At 41.4% G+C, this 20,041-nt stretch overlaps 2 protein-coding genes across 2 annotated transcripts in view; both read right to left on the reverse strand.

Moving 5' to 3' along the window:
- Positions 1 to 10,695: 10,695 nt before the first annotated feature.
- The window catches only part of LOC136161629 (small ribosomal subunit protein uS14-like), a 539,148-nt gene continuing 529,802 nt past the window's right edge, over positions 10,696 to 20,041 (reverse strand). Inside the window, exon 2 of the mRNA XM_065926633.1 lies at positions 10,696 to 10,741. The gene's annotated coding sequence lies outside the window, so the exon portion shown is untranslated. The remainder of the gene's footprint in view (positions 10,742 to 20,041) is intronic.
- On the reverse strand, positions 10,741 to 10,917 carry LOC136161630 (small ribosomal subunit protein uS14-like). Its single transcript, XM_065926634.1, has one exon. The coding sequence runs from the start codon at positions 10,909 to 10,911 to the stop codon at positions 10,741 to 10,743; it is 171 nt and encodes a 56-aa protein (XP_065782706.1). The 5' UTR covers positions 10,912 to 10,917.

Here is a 20,041-nt window from a genome sequence, read left to right on the forward strand (position 1 = left end):
TGTATCATATGTCATCCTGTTTTCTTCAGGTTAGAAATATGGTAGCCCATATTGCTATGTAAAAAAGTATATTATTGCATAACATCAGACACTTCTCATTGAAAAACTAGTTCTCTGAAATTGCTGTTTTCATCTTGGGTCACATAAGGAAGTCTTCCCACAGTCACATGGCATATGTACTTTGTATTTCAGGGATGGCTGACATTCCAGGGTCTGGCCATAGACTTCACTCAAGAGTAATAAAGTCAGTTCCAAAAAAAAAAAAAAGAAAGAAAAAATAGAAAGAAAAACATTAAAAAAGAGAGTCAGTTCCTAGGTAGGTTGATAAGAAGTCCGGGGGTCCCCAAGGAGAGAGGGATCTGGAATTCTCAAGAAGGACTAAAGGACAAACTTTTTTGTCTACATTCCTTAGTCTTCATCAATTATATAACTCAGTTTAAACTGTACTAGGGATTATACAACAACACTGTATCCCGCTTGAGGACAGTTTCTCTTTCCTGAAAAACCTTCTGGCTCACCCTGTTATCTGAAAATGCAAATTATGCGAGTGGGTCTAGTAAGATCTTTACAGCCTCCAGTCATTCTTTTGATTCGTTGTGATGACTAATTAAAAGGTATATAACTCCCTTGCCAACACTAGCGAGTGTGCACTCTTTCTGCCCCCTTCTGGTGTCTATTTCAGAAGCTTTCTCTACCTCTTTTATACTTTAATAAAACTCTATTACACAAAAGCTCCAAGTGATCAAACCTCATCTCTGGCCCCGGATAGAATCCTTCTTCAGAGGCCAAGAATCCAGGCGTCTTCTGTGTTTCAGCAACAACCTTTCAAGAGGAGCGGGAATGCCTGGACCTTGGTCAGTGGATATTGTCCAGGGATGTGATGTTACAGAACTACTGGAACCTGGCCTGCTTGGGTGAGGATAGCTTCCTTCCAGAATCCCTTATATACCCTCAGGGTTTGGGTTCCTTCACTTGTAGAATGTCTCCTGGAATCTCCTGCATCCTGCGATCTCTGCTATTGAGGAATAAATGGGAGTTTGTGAGTACAGACAGAATGCTTCATGATGATTCACATGATTCTAAGCTTCTTCTTTCTTGAGTTCTCTGCCTCCTTCGCTCTACACTAGTGGTCACTCTCTAACTTTACTTGTATAAAGTCATGCTGCCCTCCTCATAAAGACAAAGGTTCACCCTTATTTTTGCTGAGTGTTATTCTGATAGAGATCTCAGGATCTGGGTTTTAGCTATTGCCTACTACAGTAAAGGTGCTTTCTATAAAGCTTTTGGGGAAGTCACATTCTAGACTCTTTACACATTCTCCAATGCCTTCTTCTCTCACGAGACCGCAATGTTGTTCAGTCGCTCAGTCGTGTCCGACTCTTTGTGACCCCATGGACTGCAGCACGTCAGGCCTCCCTGTCCATCACCAACTCCTAGAGCTTGCTCAAACTCATGTCCATTGAGTTGATGATATGCCATCTAATCATCTCATCCTCTGTCGCCCCCTTCTCCTGCCCTCAATCTTTCCCAGCATCAGGGTCTTTTCCAATGAGTTGGCTCTTAGCATCAGGTGGCCAAAGTACTGGAGTTTCAGCTTCAGCATCAGTCCTTCCAATGGATACTCAGCTCTGATTTCCTTTAGGATGGACTGGTTTGATCTCCTGGCTGTCAAAGGGACTCCCAAGAGTCTTCTCCAACACCACAGTTCAAAAGCATCAATTCTTCAGCACTCAACCTTCTTTACGGTCCAAATCTCACTCCCATACATGACTACTGGAAAAACCATAGCTTTGGCTAGACAGACCTTTGTTGACAAAGTGATGTCTCTGCGTTTTAACATGCTCTCTAGGTTTGTCACAGCATTTCTTCCAAGGAGCAAGCATCTTTTGATTTCATGGCTGCAGTCACCCAGTTCAGTGATTCTGGAGTCCAAGGAAATAAAGTCTCTCACTGTTACCATTGTTTCCCCTTTTCTTTGCCATGAAGAGATGGGACTGGATGCCATGATCTTAGTTTTTTGAATTTTGAGTATTAAGCCAGCTTTTTCACTCTCCATTTTCACATTCATCAAGAGGCTCTTTAGTTCTTCTTTGCTTTCTGCCTTAAGGGTGGTGTCATCTGCGTATCTGAGGTTATTGATATTTTTCCTGGCAATCTTGCTTCCAGCTTGTGCCTCATCCAACCTAGCATTTTGCATAATGTTATCTGCATATAAGTTAAATAAGCAGGTGACAATATACAGCCTTATGTACTCCTTTCCCAATTTGGAACCAGTTCATTGTTCCATGTTCAGTTCTAATTGTTTCTTCTTGACATGCATGCCAGTTTCTCAGGAAGCAGATCAGGTGGTCTGGTATTCCCAGCTCTTTCAGAATTTTCCACAGTTTGTTGTGATCCACACAAAGCCTTTAGCATAATCAATGAAGCAAAAGTAGATGTTTTCTGGAATTCTCTTGCTTTTTCTATGATCCAACGGATGTTGGCAATTTCATCTCTCACTCATCTGCCTTTTCTAAATCCAGCTTGCACATCTGGACATTCTCAGTTCACATACTATTGAAGCATAGCTTGTAGGATTCTGAGCATTACCTTGCTGGCAAGTAAAATGAGTGCAATTGTGCAGAAGTTTGAACATTCTTTGGCATTGATCTTCTTTGGGATTGGAATGAAAACTGATCTTTTCCAACCTGTAGCCACTACTGTGCTTTCCAAATTTGCTGGCATACTGCATGCAGCACTGTCACAGCATCATCTTTTAGGATTTGAAATAGCTCGGCTGGAATTCCATCATCTCCAATAGCTCTGTTTATAGTGATGCTTCCTAAGACCCACTTGACTTCTCACCCCAGGATTTCTGACTCTAGGTGAGTGATCACACCATCGACCTTATCTGATGTGACAAGATCTTTTTAGTTTAGTTCATCTGTGTATTTTCACCACCTCTCATTAATAGTCATGTCCAGCTCTTTGTGGCCCCATGGACCAGTCTGTCGAATTCTCGAGGCCAGAATACTGGAGTGGGTAGCCTTTGCTTCTCCAGGGAACCTTTCCAGCCCAGGGTTCGAACCTAGGTCTCCCACATTGCAGGAGGATTTTTTACCCGCTGAGCCACAGGAGAAGCCCAGTATAGTTCATCTCTGTATCCTTGCCACTTCTCCTCATTATCTTCTGCTTCTGTTAGGTCCATACCGTTTCTCTCCTTTATTGTGCCCAACTTTGCATGAAGTGTTCCCTTGATATCTCTCTTTCTCTTTTTTTATTTTTCGGTTAATTTTTATTTTCTATTGGAGTAGAGTTGATTTCTGTTGTGTTTGTTTTAGGTTTACAAGAACGTGATTCAGTTATACACAGATGTATATCTCTTCTGTTCTTTTTTGGAGTCTTTTCCCATATAGGTTCTTCCAGTGTATCCGGCGACTTCCCTGTGCTATGTGGTAGGTCCTCTGGCATTATCTATCTGATAAAAAGTAGTGTGTTTTTGTTAATCGCCATCTCTAAATGTCTCCCTGCCACTACATTTTTTTTTTTTTAAGTCGTAAGTTGGGTTTCTAAGTCTGTGAGTCTGTTTCTGTTTATAGTTAATTTGTATAAATGTATAGATGCCCCCTCTAAGTGATAATTCTTTCATCTCTGACTTCACTGAGTTTGAAAAATTCTCAGTCCTTCCATGCTCCTGAAAATGTCATTCATCCATTCTTTTGGAGTGTATTCCGGTGTTTAGATGGACATGAGTCTCTTCATTTCTCTATAGATGGAACTTTGGTTGATGCTCTGTCTTAGATATTGTCTGTAGTGCTGCCCTGAAAATAGAGGTGCAGCTATCATTTTAAATCATGATTTTCTCTGGGTGTAAGGCAAGGGGTGGGCTTGCCAGATCGTGTGGCATGTCTATATTTAGTGTTTAAAGAATTTCCACACTCTTTTCCTTGTGGCTGCACCCACTCAATTACACTCCCACCCACAATGTAGGAGGATTCTCCATGACCCTTGCCCTCAGCAACAATTAACCTTTAAAGACCTTTTGGAAGATGGATGTTCTGCGGGGTGTGATACCTCACTGCAGTTTTGATTAGTGTTTGTCTAAAAGTGATCCTGAGCATCTTTTCATGTGTTTTATGGCCATCTGGGTGCCTTCCTTGAAGAAATATCCATTTAGATCTTTGCCGATTTTTCTATTGGACTGATAGGTTTGGTTTTTTTTTTTTTTTTTTTTTTTTTTTTTGCAGCTTTATCATGAGCTTCGTGAGCAGTTTGCATGTTGGAAGATGAATTCATTATTTTAAACATGTGTTGCAAACATTTATTTTCCCATTCTGAGGGTTGTCTTTTTCTTTCCTTTAGGGTTGCCCTTGCAGTGCAAAAGTTTTTTAGGTGATGAGGTGCCTTTTTAAAGTTTTGTTTTAGTTTTAATTATTCTAAACATAGATTCAAAAAGAACGTGTTGTGATTCATGTCAAAGTGTGTTTGCCTATATTTTCCTCAAGAGGATTAGAGTGATCTTCCGTCCATTTAATCTTCAAGCAATTTGGAGTTTTTTCTTCTGTTCCCAGTTAGGGAGAGAGTAAATTCCTTCCCTTTCCCCTTGTTTAAGGAAGCTCCTCCCTGTCCTCCACCCTGACTGCTAACAGCTCACTGCCAGCATCAGAGCAGGAGCGTTCCGTGTCTCCACGTCCTCTCTGCCATTTTGTTAGTAAACGTTAAGACATAGGCCATTCTGAGCTGTGTGAGGTGATACGTTCTTGTAGTTTTGTTTTTAATTTCTTTAATAACTAGTGATGTGAGCATCTTTTTCTGTGCTTTATAGCCACCTGGATGTCTTCTGGGGAGAAATATCTGTTTAGATCTTTGCCCTCTTCTGCTTTTTCTATTGAATAGCATGGGTTGTTTACATGTTCTGGGGATGAATTCTTTATTTTCACCTTGGTTGTAACATTTTTTTATCCTGAGGGTTATTTTGTTTTTCCTTTAGGGCTCCCCTCCTTTTGATCTCTGGTTCCTCTGTTTCTTCTAAATACAACCTGAACATCGAAGTTCTCGATTCATATACTGTTAAAGTCTCACTTGGAGAATTTTGAGCATTACTTTACTGGTCTGTGAAAGAAAGTGAAAGTGAAGTCGCTCAGTTGTGTCCAACTCTTTGGGACCCCGCGGACTGTAGCCTACCAGGCTCCTGCCCATGGATTTCTCCAGCAAGAATACTGGAGTGGGTTGCCATTTCCTCCTCCAGGGGATCTTCCCTACCCAGGGGTCGAACCCAGGTCTCCCGCATTGCAGGCAGACACTTTAACCTCTGAGCCACCAGGGAAGCCCAGTGTGCGATGAATGCAATTGTGCTGTAGTCTGAGCATTCTTTGGCATTGCCTTTCTTTCAGATTGGAATGAAAACTGACCTCTTCCAGTCCTGTGGCCACTGCTGAGTTTTCCAAATTTCCCTGCATATTGAGTGCAGGACTTTAACAGCATCATCTTTTAGGATTTGAAATAGCTCAGCTGGAATTCCATCACCTCCACTAGTTTGTTCATAGTGATGCTTCTTAAGGCCCACTTGACTTCGCATTCCAGGACGTCTGGCTCTAGGTGAGTGATCACACCATCGTGGTTATCTTGGTCATTAAGATCTTTCTTGTACAGTTCTTCTGTGTATTCTTGCCACCTCCTCTTAACAACTTCCGCATCTGTTAGATCCATACCATTTCTGTCCTTCATTGTGCCCATTTCTGCATGAAATATTCTTTTAGTATCTCTAATTGTCTTGAAGCGATTTCTAGTGTTTCCCAATCGATTGTTTTCCTTTTTTCTTTGCACTGATCACTGAGGAAGGCTTTCTTATCTCTCCTTGCTATTCTTTGGAACTCTGCATCCCAATGGGTATATCTTTCTGTTTCTTCTTTTACATTTTTGACTTGCAGTTTTGATTTACATTTCTATAACATTTCACACAGCTGAAAACTTTTCATGTGACATTTTTAATAACAGTGCGAGTAAAACTGAGCTTTGGAGATAGGCCTCATGATCTGTTGCCCTGACTTGCCTCTTTTTCCCCGACGCACCTAGGACGTTTCTTCAGGCAGGAGTTTCTTCCTTACAGCCCCTGAGTCCTGGTGAATGCGAAGTGCGGTCAGCCCAGGACTTTCCGTTGCTGTACCAAAAGCGGCCACAAGGGGGCAGCATTTCCTCATGCGTCACAGTTATCTATTCATTTATTACGGTTAACTTTTATTTTCTATTGAAGTAGAGTTGATTTCTGTTGTGTTTATTTTAGGTTGACAAGAACTTGATTCAGTTATACATAGAGGTACATCTTTTCAATTATTTTTCGGGGTCTTTTCCCATATAGGTTCTTTGAGTATATTCAGTAGACTTCCTGTGCTATTCAGTAGGTCCATTTTGATTATCTTTCTGAAAATAAGTAGTGTGTATCTGTAAACCCCAATCTCTTAATGTTTCCCTTCCCCAAACTTTAAAAAAAAAATCGTAAACTTGTGTTTCTATATCTGTGATTCTGTCTCAGTTTATGAATTAGTTCACCTGAGGAATTTATAGATTCTCCGTGTATGTGATCCTTCGCTTTCCCTCTCTGACTGGCTTCACTCAGTTTGGTAAATCTCTCGGTCAATCCGTGCTCCTAAAATGACTTGTTTTCATTTGTTTCGATGGCTGAGTTTTAATGGACAATATCCTGGTTATTTCTCTATTGAAGGACAGTTTCATTTATGCTCTGTCTTGGAGATTGTCAGTAATGCTGCCCTGAAAATACGGGTGCAACCATGATTTTCAGTTTTGATTTTCTCCCAATCTAAGACCGGGAGTGGGCTTGCCGGATCATGTGTTAAGTCTTCGTGTAGTGTTCTAAGGAATCGCCATACTGTTTTCGTTTTTGGCCGCACCCACTCATTTCCACCCCCGCTCACAGTGTAGGAGGAGTCCCTGTTTTCCCAGCCCTCCGCAGCCTTTCATCCTTGGAGATCTTTTGGAGGATGGCTCCTCTGAGGGGTGTGAGTGACACCTGGTTGCAGTTTGATTGGCATTTCTGTAAGAGTGGTCCTGAGCATCTTTTCATGTGCTTTATGGACATCTGGGTGCCTTCTTTGGAGAAATGTCCATTCAGATTTTTGCCAGCTTTTCTACTGGGTTGATTTGTTTTTTTGATCATGAGTTGTGGGGTCTCCGTTGTGGTTCAGCTGGTAAAGAATCCGCCTGCAACGCAGGAGACCTGGGTTTGATTCCTGGGTTGGGAAAATCCCCTGGAGAAGGGAAATGCTACCCACTCCAGTATTGCGGCCTGGAGAATTCCATGGCTTGTATCGTCCATGGGGTCGCAGAGTCGGACTTGACTGAGCGACTTTCACTTTTCCCTTTCACTGTGTGAGCACTTTGCATCTTTGGCGATGAATTAACTCCTTGTTTTTCACTTCAGTTGCAAACACTTATTTACCCTTCTGAGGGCTTTTTCTTTCCTTAAGGTTGCCTTTCGTGTGCAAAACCTCTTCAGGTTAATGAGGTGCCTTTTTTAAAGTTTAGTTTTATTTTGAATTATTCTGAGCATATACAAAAAAAAAAAAAAAAAAAAAAAACTTGCTGTGGTTTATGTAAAGTGTGCGCTGCCTATATTTTCCTCTAGAGGTTTAGCGTAATTGTCCCTCCAGGTAACTCTTTAATCGGTTTGGAGTTTGTCTGTAAGCGGTTAGCGAGACATGTAAATTCTTTCACTATCCCCTTGTGTAAGGAACCTCCACCCCGTCCTCTATCGTGGCTGTTAACAACTTGCAGTCCCAGCATCAGTGTAGCAGGGCTCCCTTTTCTCCACAACTTCTCCAGCCTTTGTTTTTTCTAAGACTTTTTGACAGAGTCCATTCTGACCTGTACAAACTCATACCTCATTGTAGTTTTGATTTATATTTCTGTAACATTTCACAAAGTTGAAAGCTTCTCATGAGATATTTTTAATAACGGTGTGAGTGAAACGAGCTTCGGAGATCGCCCTCGTGATCTTTTGCCCTGGTTTGAAACTTTCCCCAGACGCACCTAGGACATTTCTTCCTTAGAGCCTCAGTCCTGGTGAATAGGAAGTGCCCGCAGCCCAGGAGTCTCCGTTGTTGTACCAAAAGCGGCCACAAGGCGGCAGCATTTTCTTACGCTTCACATTTATTTATTTGTTTGTTTATTTACTGCTGTTAACTTTTATTTTCTATTGAAGTAGAGTTGATTTCTGTTGTGTTTGTTCTAGGCTGACAGGAATTTGATTCAGTTACACATAGAGGTACATCTATCCTGTTCTTTCTCGGAGTATTTTCCCATATAGTTTCCTTCACTGTTTTGTGCTTTCTTCTTCCATTCAGCGGGTTCATTTGGATGATCTATCTGACAGTAAGTGGTATCTGTTAATCCCAGTCTCTTATTGTCTCCCTTCCCCAACCTTTTTTAAAAAATCATAAACTTATGTTTCTACCTCTGTGAGTCTGTTTCAGTTTATGAATTAGTTCATTTGAGGAATTTATCGATTCCGCATGTGTGTGATAGTTTGCTTTCCCTCTCAGACTGGCTCATTCAGGATTATAAACTCTCAGTCCATCCATGCTCCTGAAAATGGCGTTTTCTCATTTGTTCCGATGGCTGAGTGTATTCAGTGTTTAGATAGAGTTCCTCTTTATATCTCTATTGATGGATCCTTTGGTTGATGCTCTGCCTTGGAGATTGTCAATGGTGCTGCCCTGAAAATAGGGCTGCAACTATCATTTGCAGTTATGATTTTCTCTGGATATAAAGCAAGGGGTGGCCTTGCCAGATTATAAAGTTTATGTTTAGTGTTTTAAGGAATGTCCTTACTGTTTTTCTTGGGGCCGCCCCCACCCCTTTCCCTCCCCGTCCACAGTGCAGGAGGAGTCCCTGTTCCCCTCGCCCTCCGCAGCATTTAGCCTGTAGGTCTTTGGGGGGATGGCTGTCTGAGGGGGTGAGCTGATACCTCGTTGAGGCTTCAGTTGACATTTCTGTAAGAGTGATCCTGAGCATCTTTCCGTGCGGTCTATTGCCATCTGGATGCCTTCTTTGGAAAAACGTCCGTTTAGATCTCTGCCTGTTTTCCTGCTGGGTTGATTTTTTTTTTATCTTGACTGTGTCAGCAGTTTGCATCTTTGGAGATGAATTCCTTGTTTTTCACTTCGGTTGCAAACATTTATTTTCCCATTCTGAGGGTTGTCTTTTTCTTTCCTCTAGGATTGCCCTTCCTGTGCAAAACCTTTTTAGGTTAATGAGGTGCCTTTTTTTTTAGTTTAGTTTTATTTTGAATAATTCTGAGTGTAGATCCAAAAAGAACTTGCTGTGATTTATGTCAAAGTGTGTTCTGCATATATTTTCCTCAAGAGATTTAGAGGAATCGTCCCTACATAAAACTCTTGAATCGATTTGAAGTTCCTTCATCGGTAAGCGGTTAGGTAGAGGTGTAAATTCTTTCAGTTTTCAGAAGTTGAAGGAACCTCCACCCCGTCCTCGATCGTGGCTGTTAACAACTTCCAGTCCCAGCCTCAGCGTAGGAGGCCCCCTTTTCTCCACTACCTCTCCAGCCGTTATCGTTTTTAAGGCTTTTTGACAAAGGCCGCTCTGATCATTATGAGCTGATATCTCCTTGTATTTTTTTAAATTTACATTTCTGTAATATTTCACGAAGCTGAAAGCTTTTCATGCGATGTTTTTAAAAGCAATGTGAGTAAAGCTGATCTTTTGAGGTCGGCCTGTGATCCTTGGCCGTTTTCTGAATTTTCCCCCCAACCCCGCTAGGACATCAGTTGGGGAGAGGCGTCTCCTCCTGCAGCCCTCGGTCCTGTGAGTGTTAAGCGCCGCCTGCAGTTTCCCCGCTGTTGTTACCAAAGGCGGCCACGAGGCGGCAGCACACCTTCATGTCCCGCGGCTTTGTTTTGTTGGCTAAATTAGTATTTATTTTCTCTTGGAGTAGAGTTGATTTCTGTTGTTGTGTTTGTTTCGGGTTTGCAGGAACTTGATTCAGTTACACAGAGAACTGTATCTGTTCTTTTTCTGGTTTGTCCCAGGTCGGTTCTTTCAGGATGTTTGGTAGACATCTCTGTGTTATTCAGGAGGTCCTTTTGGATTATCTATCTGATAATAAGTTGTAAGTATGTGTTAATCCCAACCTCTTAATGTCTCCCTCCTGTACCTGCTTTTTTAAAATAATCATGTTGGTTTTCTAAGTCTGAGAGTCTGTTTCTCTTTATAAATTCTTTCATTCGTATGAATTTATAGATTCCACCTGTAAGTGATACATTTCTTTCCCTTCCTGACTGACTTCACCCAGTATGACAAATCTCGGTCCATCCATGCTGCCGACAGTGATATTTTTCGCTGTTTCTGACGGCTGAGTGACGCCCGCGTGCAGACGGGTCAGTGGCTTCACTTCTCTATTGATGGACATTTCGGCGACGCTCTTCACTGTGCTGGGCTCAGTCGCTCAGTCGTGTCTGACTCTCTGCGACCCCATGGCCTGTAGCCCGCCAGGCTCGGCTGTTTTGGGGGGATTCTCCAGGCAAGAATACCGGAGAGGGTTGCCACGCCCTCCTCCAGGGGATCTCCCCAACCCAGGGCTCGAATCCAGGTCTCCCGCATTGCAGGCAGATTCTCTCTCTCTTTTTTTTTTTTTGAAGTTTTGAAAACTTTTATTTTACATACAAAGAGCTAGTATTATTTCCGCCTAAAGTTGATATGCTTGATGAGCCATCTAAGGAAGTTCAGTTAGTCCAACTTAATGAAGCCGATGTCCTTAGCACACTGGCGGAAACACTGGCGGCACATATTGAGGCTGTATTTCCGGATCAGACCATGCCGGTTTGAGAAGACCCGGCAAGAGCGAGAACCCTGGCCGAATTTTCTCCGATGGCTCCAGTAGAGCTGCTGGTGACCCATGTTGCTTTCTCGGCTGCAACGAGGTAAAAGGCTGCAGGCAGATTCTTTACCAGCTGAGCCACTGGGGAAGCTTTCTTAAATATTGCCAATATTACTGCCTTGAAAATAGGGTTGCAAATATCATTTTAAATTATGGTTTTCTCCGGACCTAAGGCAATGGGTGGGCTTGCCTGATCATGCAGTAACTATGTTTAGTGTGTTTCAGCCATCTTCATACTGCTTTCTTTCATTGATGCCCCCACCCATTTACATCCCCGCCCACAGTGTAGGAAGATTCCTGTTTGCCTCACCTTCCGCATCATTTAATCTTTGTAGATCTTTTGGAAGATGGCCATTCTGAGGGGTGTGCGTTGATGCCACGTTGTAGTTTTGATGGGCGTTTCTCTAACAGTGATGCTGAGCATCTTTCATATGCTCTATGGCCATCTGGATGCCATCTGAAGACAAAGGTCTATTTAGATCTTTGGCCTGGTTTTCTATTGATTGTTGTTTTATATTGAGCTGAATGAAATGTTTGCATGCTTTTGGAGATGAATAAGTTGCTTTTACAAAGAAGGAAATGGCAACCCACTCCAGTGTTCTTGCCTGGAGAATCCCAGGGACAGAGGAGCCTGGTGGGCTGCCATCTGTGGGGTCGCACAGAGTCCGACACGACCGAAGCAACTTAGCAGCAGCAGCAGCAAGTCGCTTTTAAAATCTATTGTAACCATTTCCCCCAATTTAAGTGTTGTCTTTTTCTTTCATTTAAGAAAGAAATGGTGGTCCTTGCTGTGCAAAAGCTTTTGAGGTTAACGAGGTTGCTTTTGTTGAGGTTTTTGTTCGTTTTCTTTTTGTTGTTGTTGTTGTTGTTATCCTAAGAGCAAAACCAAGAACGTGCTGTGATTTATTTCAAAACCTGTTTTGCCTATATTTTCCTCAAAAAGTTTAGAGTATCCATCCCTCCACTTAGTTCTTTAATTGATTTGGACTTTCTTTTCTGCATGAGGTTAGGGAGAGACGTAGTTTCATTCACTTTTCACTTAAGGAGCCTCCGCGTTGTCCTCTGCTCTGGCTGTTAACAGCTGACATTGCCAGCATCAGGGTAGGAGAATTTCTTTTCCTCCAAAACCTCTCCACCGTTTACTGTTGGTAGAGTTTTTGACACAAGCCATTCTGGCTGGGGTTAGCTCATATTTAGTTATAGTTTTGATTTGAATTTCTCTAAAATTACTTCATGTTGAAAGGTTTCCGTGTGATTAAAAAAAAAAAGAAAACAACTGTGATTAAAACCGACCTCTCAAGACTGGCCTCTTGACCATCTGCCCTGTTTTGAATTCTTTTTCCAGGACCTACCCCAGGACATTTGTTGAGAATAGGTGTTTTTACTTAACATCCCTGAAGGACTGGTGAATATGAAATGCCCAAGAGCACAGGTTTTTCAGTTGTTGTTACCCAAGCAGCCACAAGGCGGCAGCATTTTTCATCCTCCACTTTTTTGGGTAATTTCTTTTTTTTTTCCTAATAGAGTTGATTTCTGACGTGTTTGCTGTGGGTGTACAGAAACTTGATTCAGTTATAAATAGATGTACAGCCGTTCTTTTCTGGGATCTTTTCCCATGAAGGTTATCACAGTGCATTCTTTCAACTTCCTGTGCTATTCAGGTGGTTCCTTTAGATTACCTGTTTGCTGTGTAGTAATGTGTGCATGTGAGAGTTGGACTATAAAGAAAGCTGAGCGCCAAAGAATTGGTGCTTTTGAACTGTGGTGTTGGAGAAGACGCTTGAGAGTCCCTTGGACTGCAAGGGGATCCAACCAGTCCATCCTAAAGGAGATCAGTCCTGGGTATTCATTAGAAGGACTGATGCTGAAGCTGAAACTCCAATACTTGGGCCACCTGATGTGAAGAGCTGACTCATTTGAAAAGACCCTGATGCTGGGAAAGATTGAAGGCAGGAGGAGAAGGGACCATAGAGGCTGAGATGGTTCGATGGCATCACTGACTCAATGGACATGGGTTTGAGTGGACTCCGGGAGTTGGTGATGGACAGGGAGGCCTGGCGTGCTGCGGTTCATGGGGTTGCAAAGAGTCAGACATGACTGAGCAACTGAACCGAACCGAACTGTACATTTTAATCCCTCTTAGTATATTCCTCCTGCAACTTTTAAAAAAATAAACCAACAATGAACTGTTTTTTTTTTTTTTTTTAACTCTGGGTCTGTTTCTATTTGCAAGTTTTTTCATTTGCATGAATTTCTGGCTTCCACCTGTAAGTAATATTTTAGGATGTTTGTCTTTGGTCTCATACCTCAGTGTGATAATCTCTCGGTACATCCATGCTGCTGCCCCTGGTATTTTTATTTTCTGAGTGTATTCCACTGTATAGATGGGCCAGTGAGTCTTCATTTTTCTGTCAATGGATATTTTGGTTAATGCTCTGGCTTGGTTATTATGAACAGTGCTGCCCTGAAAATTGAAATGTACATATTCTTTTGAATTAAGATTTTTTTTTCCAGATGAAAGCAGGAAGTGCTATTGCTGAAAAATGTGTTAACTCTCTATTTCATGTTTTAAGGAACCTCCAAATATTTTCCTTTGTGGCTGCACCCACCCATTTACAGCCCTGCCCACGGTGTAGGAGGGTTCTCTGTTCCCCTCGCCCTCCGCAGCACTTAAGTTTTGAAGATCTTTTGAGGCCGTTCTGAGCCGTGTGCGGTGATGGATCATGGTAGTTTCCATTTGCAGTTCTTTAATAATTACTGATGTTGAGTATCTTTCCATGGGCTTTTACTTTCTACGGGGGAGTACAGTTAACCTCTGGGAAGTGGCTTCTTGAAAGTCAGCCCTGTTTGAGTTCTGTTCGTGTGATTTACCCCGGAAGATTTCTTTAGGGCTGGTGTCATTTAGAGCCCCACAGGACTTGGTAAGAGCGTCAGCACCGGTTTTCAAGGGGCTGTTACAGGGAATGACCACAAGGTGGCAGCATTTCCTCGTGCCCGCTCTGATTACCTGGGCAACCAGAGCCTTAGGGCAAGTCCGCTTTCTGGGTTGTCAGTGAGAATGCATCCCGGGGATCTTCCCGACCCAGGGGTTGAACCCGCTTCTCTTATGTCTCCTGCATTGGCAGATGGATTCTTTACCGCTAGCGCCACCCGGGAAGCCCTAAGGCTTGTGTCTCCTTACTTCTTCCCCCTTACCCTTCATCCCTAAGGCGATCGCAATGATTGCAACACCCCTCTGCAGAGGGAGCTGTCCTCTCAGTGGGGTGACCCTAAGGAAGGAGGCTGGAGGTGGGAACCCCGCCACCAGGAGACACGGGGCCCAGGGCACTTTGCAAGGCTCTTCCAGCCCAGAGACCCCACCATCCTTTGGGGGGGACGAGATTTCGTTCTGCTGCAGGAGGGTCCCCTGGATCTGGAGACTGTGGACTCATACAGAGGGGAACAGGAAGCCCATGTCCATCGAGATGAGGGGCTCATTGGCTGGGATATCCTCCCCAGCGCCCTCAGCCCCAGGACAGTCCTGCCTGGGGACCCAGCCTTCTCAGGCCCGAGGGATGTGACCCAGCCCAGATCCCCAAGGCCTGAGGGGAACAGAACCAGCAGTTCTTTTGTCTTTCTTTCTTTCCTATTCTTTTTTATGTTTATTTTGAATTTGAGTGTATAGATGACTTGCATTGTTGTGGGTTTTTTGTGTGTATGTGTAAAGCAGCATTATTCATTTATACATAGATGTATATGTGTTCTTTTTGGGTTCTTTTTCTCATATAGGTTATTGATAGAGTCAAAGTAGGGTTCCTTGTGATCTACAGTGGGTCCTTATGGATTATTTGCAGTGTGTATATGTTATTCTCAACATATATTTCTCCCTGCACCCTGCCCTTCATTTTTGGTAACCATAAGTTTCTTTACTAAGTGTATGAAGTTATTGTTTTGTAAAGAAGTTCATTTGTTTCCATGTTTGGATTCCACCTAGAAGTGATAACATGTGATACTTTGTCTCAATTACTTCACCTAGTGTGACGTCTCTAGTTCTTTCCTGAATGGAAGTGGCATTCTTTCATCTTTTTTGGCTGGGTAATGCCATGGTATCTGAACCCCATCTTCTTTAACCATTCATCTGTCTTCTACACTTAGGTTTCTTTTGTGTCTTGGTGATTGTATCCAGTGATGCCATGATGGTTGCTGTGCAGTATGTTTTGAAAATTTGGTTTTCCCAGGATCCACACCCAGGCGTGGGATGCTGGGTCACGTGGTACTGTGTTGTTGCCTGTCTGAAAGCCCCTCCAGAGCGGATGCACTGATTTACATTTCTACCCACAGGGAAGGAGGGTTCCCTTCTCTCCACACCCCCTCCAGCATTTATCGTCGAATTTTTGAGGTGGCCATGCTGACTGGGGAGAAGTGATCCCTCACTGAACTTTTAATTTGCATTTCTCTAACGATTAGGGACGCTGAGCATCTTTTCACGTACTTTATGGCCACCTGGATGCCTTCTCTGGATGCCTTCTCTGGAGAAATGCCCATTTTGATCTTTGGCCCAGTTTTCTTTTCTTTTTTTTTTTTTAATTGAGCTGCATGGACTGTTTGCATGTTTTGGAGATGAATTCCTTGTATCTCCATTTGCAAACACTTTTTTTCCCCACCCATTCTGAGGGTTGTCTTTTTCTTTCATTTATGGTTTACCTTGATGCTCAAATGCTTTTAAGGTTAATGAGGACCCATTTGTTTAGTTTATTTTATTATTCTAAGAATGAATCCAGAAAGAACTGGATGCGATTTATATCAAAGCATGGTCTGTATATTTTCCTCAAAAGCTTTATACTGTCCATCCCTCCATTTAGATCTTTAATTGATTTGGCGTATGTTTTTCTGCATGGGGTTAAGCAGTGTAGTGATTTCATCATCTTTTCACTTGTTTGAGGAAGCTCCATCTTGTCGTCCATACTGACGGTTAACAGCTTACCTTGCCAGCATCAGTGTAGGAGGGTCCCCGTTTCCCCACACCCTCTCCAGCATTTACTGTTTGCAGACTTTTTGCCAATGGCCATTCTGATCGGAGTGAGGTGATACCTCATTGTAGTTTTGGTTTGAATTTCTATAAGTTTTAGTGATACTGAAATCTTTTCATGTGATTATTTTGAAAGAGTGTGAGTAAAACTTACCTCCCAAGGTTGGCTTCTTGACCAATTGCCAGGTTTTGAGTTCTTTTTCCAGAGTTTACCTAAGGTCATTCGTTGACAACAGGTGTTTATTCCTTGCATCCCTGAAGGCCTGGTGAATAATACATGGCCATCTACACCGGTTTTAAGTTGTTGCTACCCAAAGTGGCCACAAGGTGGCAACATTTCTTCATGCCCCACTATTATTTTTGGTCATTTAAATTTTTATATTCTATTGGAGTAGACGTGATTTCCGATGCTGTGCTTGTTTTTGGTTTTCAGGAACTTGAGTCAGTTATACATAGACATAATCTATTAGACATGTGCCTTCTATTACATTGAGAAAAACTGTACTTTGGAAAAATACATGTTTTTAGAGGTTCTAAAATATGTTCTTGAGTTTGCTAATCAGAGACTGCCAGTGCAGCAAATAGTTCACAATTGCTTTCATCTTGGTTTTCACTAGGGGTTAATTTTTTAAAGGTTAAAATTTATGGACTCAAATCTAGTAAAGTGACAAGGAAAATGTTTGAGTGTGTATAGCAAGTCAGATATGTGCTGTCAGTGAGAGAAGAATATAAAGACTGGAAATATTTTTGTTGTAAAAAAGTAATGATAATTCTATTCTCTAGTCAGTCATTTATAAATGGGGAAAAGTAGAACAAATTAATAAATTCTTGGCCTTGAGAGGCCTTTTGAGAATTTAGTCTCAGCCTCCTGAGGAATTACGGCAGAGTTAGTATAGAAGAAGCTGTGTGGTCAGCACACCAGACTTATTTTTAAAACAAATTAGTCTCGGCCTAGTTTAATGAAAATGGAGGCAATTTTAGAAAGACAATATGTTTCACTAAATATTAAATTCTAGTTTTGTTAATTAAAGTCTATGTTTACTAAGAAGCTCTTATGACACAGTTCCTTGCTTTTATGTTATAATGCTAATGAGAGCTAACTGAATTATTAAGGGGCTATCTAAGTTCATCTCTAAAACTTGCCTCAGTGATCAATCTTTGGATAAAAGTCGGAATCTCCATGATCTATAGCCAGGAGATTAATACCAGGCTACATTTACTTAACAAACTAAGTCAGAGGACCTGGGACATATTGACTATACTTTTTTTTTTTTAGTTGGAGGCTAATTACTTCACAACATTTCAGTGGGTTTTGTCATACATTGACATGAATCAGCCATGGAGTTACATGTATTCCCCATCCCGATCCCCCCTCCCACCTCCCTCTCCACCCGATTCCTCTGGGTCCTCCCAGTGCACCAGGCCCGAGCACTTGTCTCATGCATCCCACCTGGGCTGGTGATCTGTTTCACCACAGATAATATACATGCTGTTTTTTCAAAACATCCCACCCTCACCTTCTCCCACAGAGTTCAAAAGTCTGTTCTGTACTTCTGTGTCTCTTTTTCTGTTTTGCATATAGGGTTATCATTACCATCTTTCTAAATTCCATATATATGTGTTAGTATGCTGTACTGTTCTTTATCTTTCTAGCTTACTTCACTCTGTATAATGGGCTCCAGTTTCATCCATCTCATCAGAACTGATTCAAATGAATTATTTTTAATGGCTGAGTAATATTCCATGGTGTATATGTACCACAGCTTCCTTATCCATTCGTTTGCTGATGGGCATCTAGGTTGGTTCCATGTCCTGGCTATTATAAACAGTGCTGCGATGAACATTGGGGTGCACGTGTCTCTTTCAGATCTGGTTTCCTCAGTGTGTATGCCCAGAAGTAGGATTGCTGGGTCATATGGCAGTTCTATTTCCAGTTTTTTTAAGAAATCTCCACACTGTTCTCCATAGTGGCTGTACTAGTTTGCATTCCCAACAACAGTGTAAGAGGGTTCCCTTTTCTCCACACCCTCTCCAGCATTTATTTCTTGTAGACTTTTGGATAGCAGCCATCCTGACTGGCATGTAATGGTACCTCATTGTGGTTTTGATTTGCATTTCTCTGATAATGAGTGATGTTGAGCATCTTTTCATGTGTTTGTTAGCCATCTGTACATCTTCTTTGGAGAAATGTCTGTTTAGTTCTTTGGCCCATTTTTTTTATTGGGTCATTTATTTTTCTGGAATTGAACTGCAGGAGTTGCTTGTATATTTTTGAGATTAATCCTTTTCTGTTGCTTCATTTGCTATTATTTTCTCCCAATCTGAGGACTGTCTTTTCACCTTACTTATAGTTTCCTTTGTTGTGCAAAAGCTTTTAAGTTTCATTAGGTCCCATTTGTTTATTTTTGCTTTTATTTCCAATATTCTGGGAGGTGGGTCATAGAGTATCTTGCTGTGATTTATGTCGGAGAGTGTTTTACCTATGTTCTCCTTTAGGACTTTTATAGTTTCTGGTCTTACATTTAAATCTTTAATCCATTTTGAGTTTATTTTTGTGTATGGTGTTAGAAAGTGTTCTAGATTCATTCTTTTACAAGTGGTTGACCAGTTTTCCCAGCACCACTTGTTAAAGAGGTTGTCTTTTTTCCATTGTATATCCTTGCCTCCTTTGTCAAAGATAAGGTGTCCATAGGTTTGTGGATTTATCTCTGGGCTTTCTATTCTGTTCCATTAATCTATATTTCTGTCATTGTGCCAGTACCATACTGTCTTGATGACTGTGACTTTGTAATAGAATCTGAAATCAGGCAGGTTGATTCCTTCAGTTCCATTCTTCTTTCTCAAGATTACTTTGGCTATTCGAGGTTTTTTGTATTTCCATACAAATTATGAAATTATTTGTTCTAGTTCTGTGAAAAATACCGTTGGTAGCTTGATAGGGATTGCACTGAATCTATAGATTGCTTTGGGTAGAATAGCCATTTTGACAATATTGATTCTTCCAATCAATGAACATGGTATGTTTCTCCATCTGGTTGTGTCCTCTTTGATTTCTTTCATCAGTATTTTATAGTTTTCTATGTATAGGTCTTTTGTTTCTTTAGGTAGATTTGCTCCTAAGTATTTCATTCTTTTTGTTGCAGTGGTGAATGGTATTGTTTCCTTAATTTCTCTTTCTGCTTTTTTCATTGTTAGTATATAGGAATGCAAGGGATTTCTGTGTGTTAATTTTATATCCTGCAACTTTGCTATATTCATTAATTAGCTCTAGTAATTTTCTGGAAGAGTCTTTAGGGTTTTCTATGTAGAGGATCATGTCATCTGCAAACAGTGAGAGTTTCACTTCTTCTTTTCCTATCTGGATTCCTTTTACTTCTTTTTCTGCTCTGATTGCTGTGGCCAAAACTTCCAAAACTATGTTGAATAGTAGTGGTGAGAGTGGACACCCTTGTCTTGTTCCTGATTTTAGGGGGAATGTTTTCAAATTTTCACCATTGAGGGTGATGCTTGCTGTGGGTTTGTCATATATAGCTTTTATTATGTTGAGGTATATTCCTTCTATGCCTGCTTTCTGGAGAGTTTTAATCATAAATGAGTCTTGAATTTTGTCAAAGGCTTTCTCTGCATCTATTGAGATAATCATATGGTTTTTATCTTTCAATTTGTTAATGTGGTGTATTACATTGACTGATTTGTGGATATTAAAGAATCCTTGCATTGCTGGGATAAAGCCCACTTGGTCATGGTGTATGATTTTTTTAATATGTTGTTGGATTCTGTTTGCTAGAATTTTGTTAAGGATTTTTTCATCTATGTTCATCAGTGATATTGGCCTGTAGTTTTCTTTTTTTGTGGCATCTTTGTCTGGTTTTGGAATTAGGGTGATGGTGGCCTCATAGAATGAGTTTGGAAGTTTACCTTCTTCTGCAATTTAGTAAGATAGGTGTTAGCTGTTCTCTAAATTTTTGGTAGAATTCAGCTGTGAAGCCATCTGGTCCTGGGCTTTTGTTTGCTGGAAGATTTCTGATTACAGTTTCAATTTCCTTGCTTGTGATGGTTCTGTTAAGATCTTCTATTTCTTCCTGGTTCAGTTTTGGAAAGTTATACTTTTCTAAGAATTTGTCCATTTCATCGAAGTTGCA

The sequence above is a fragment of the Muntiacus reevesi genome, chromosome 2 (genome assembly GCF_963930625.1).
Source record: "Muntiacus reevesi chromosome 2, mMunRee1.1, whole genome shotgun sequence".
NCBI lineage: Eukaryota > Metazoa > Chordata > Mammalia > Artiodactyla > Cervidae > Muntiacus > Muntiacus reevesi.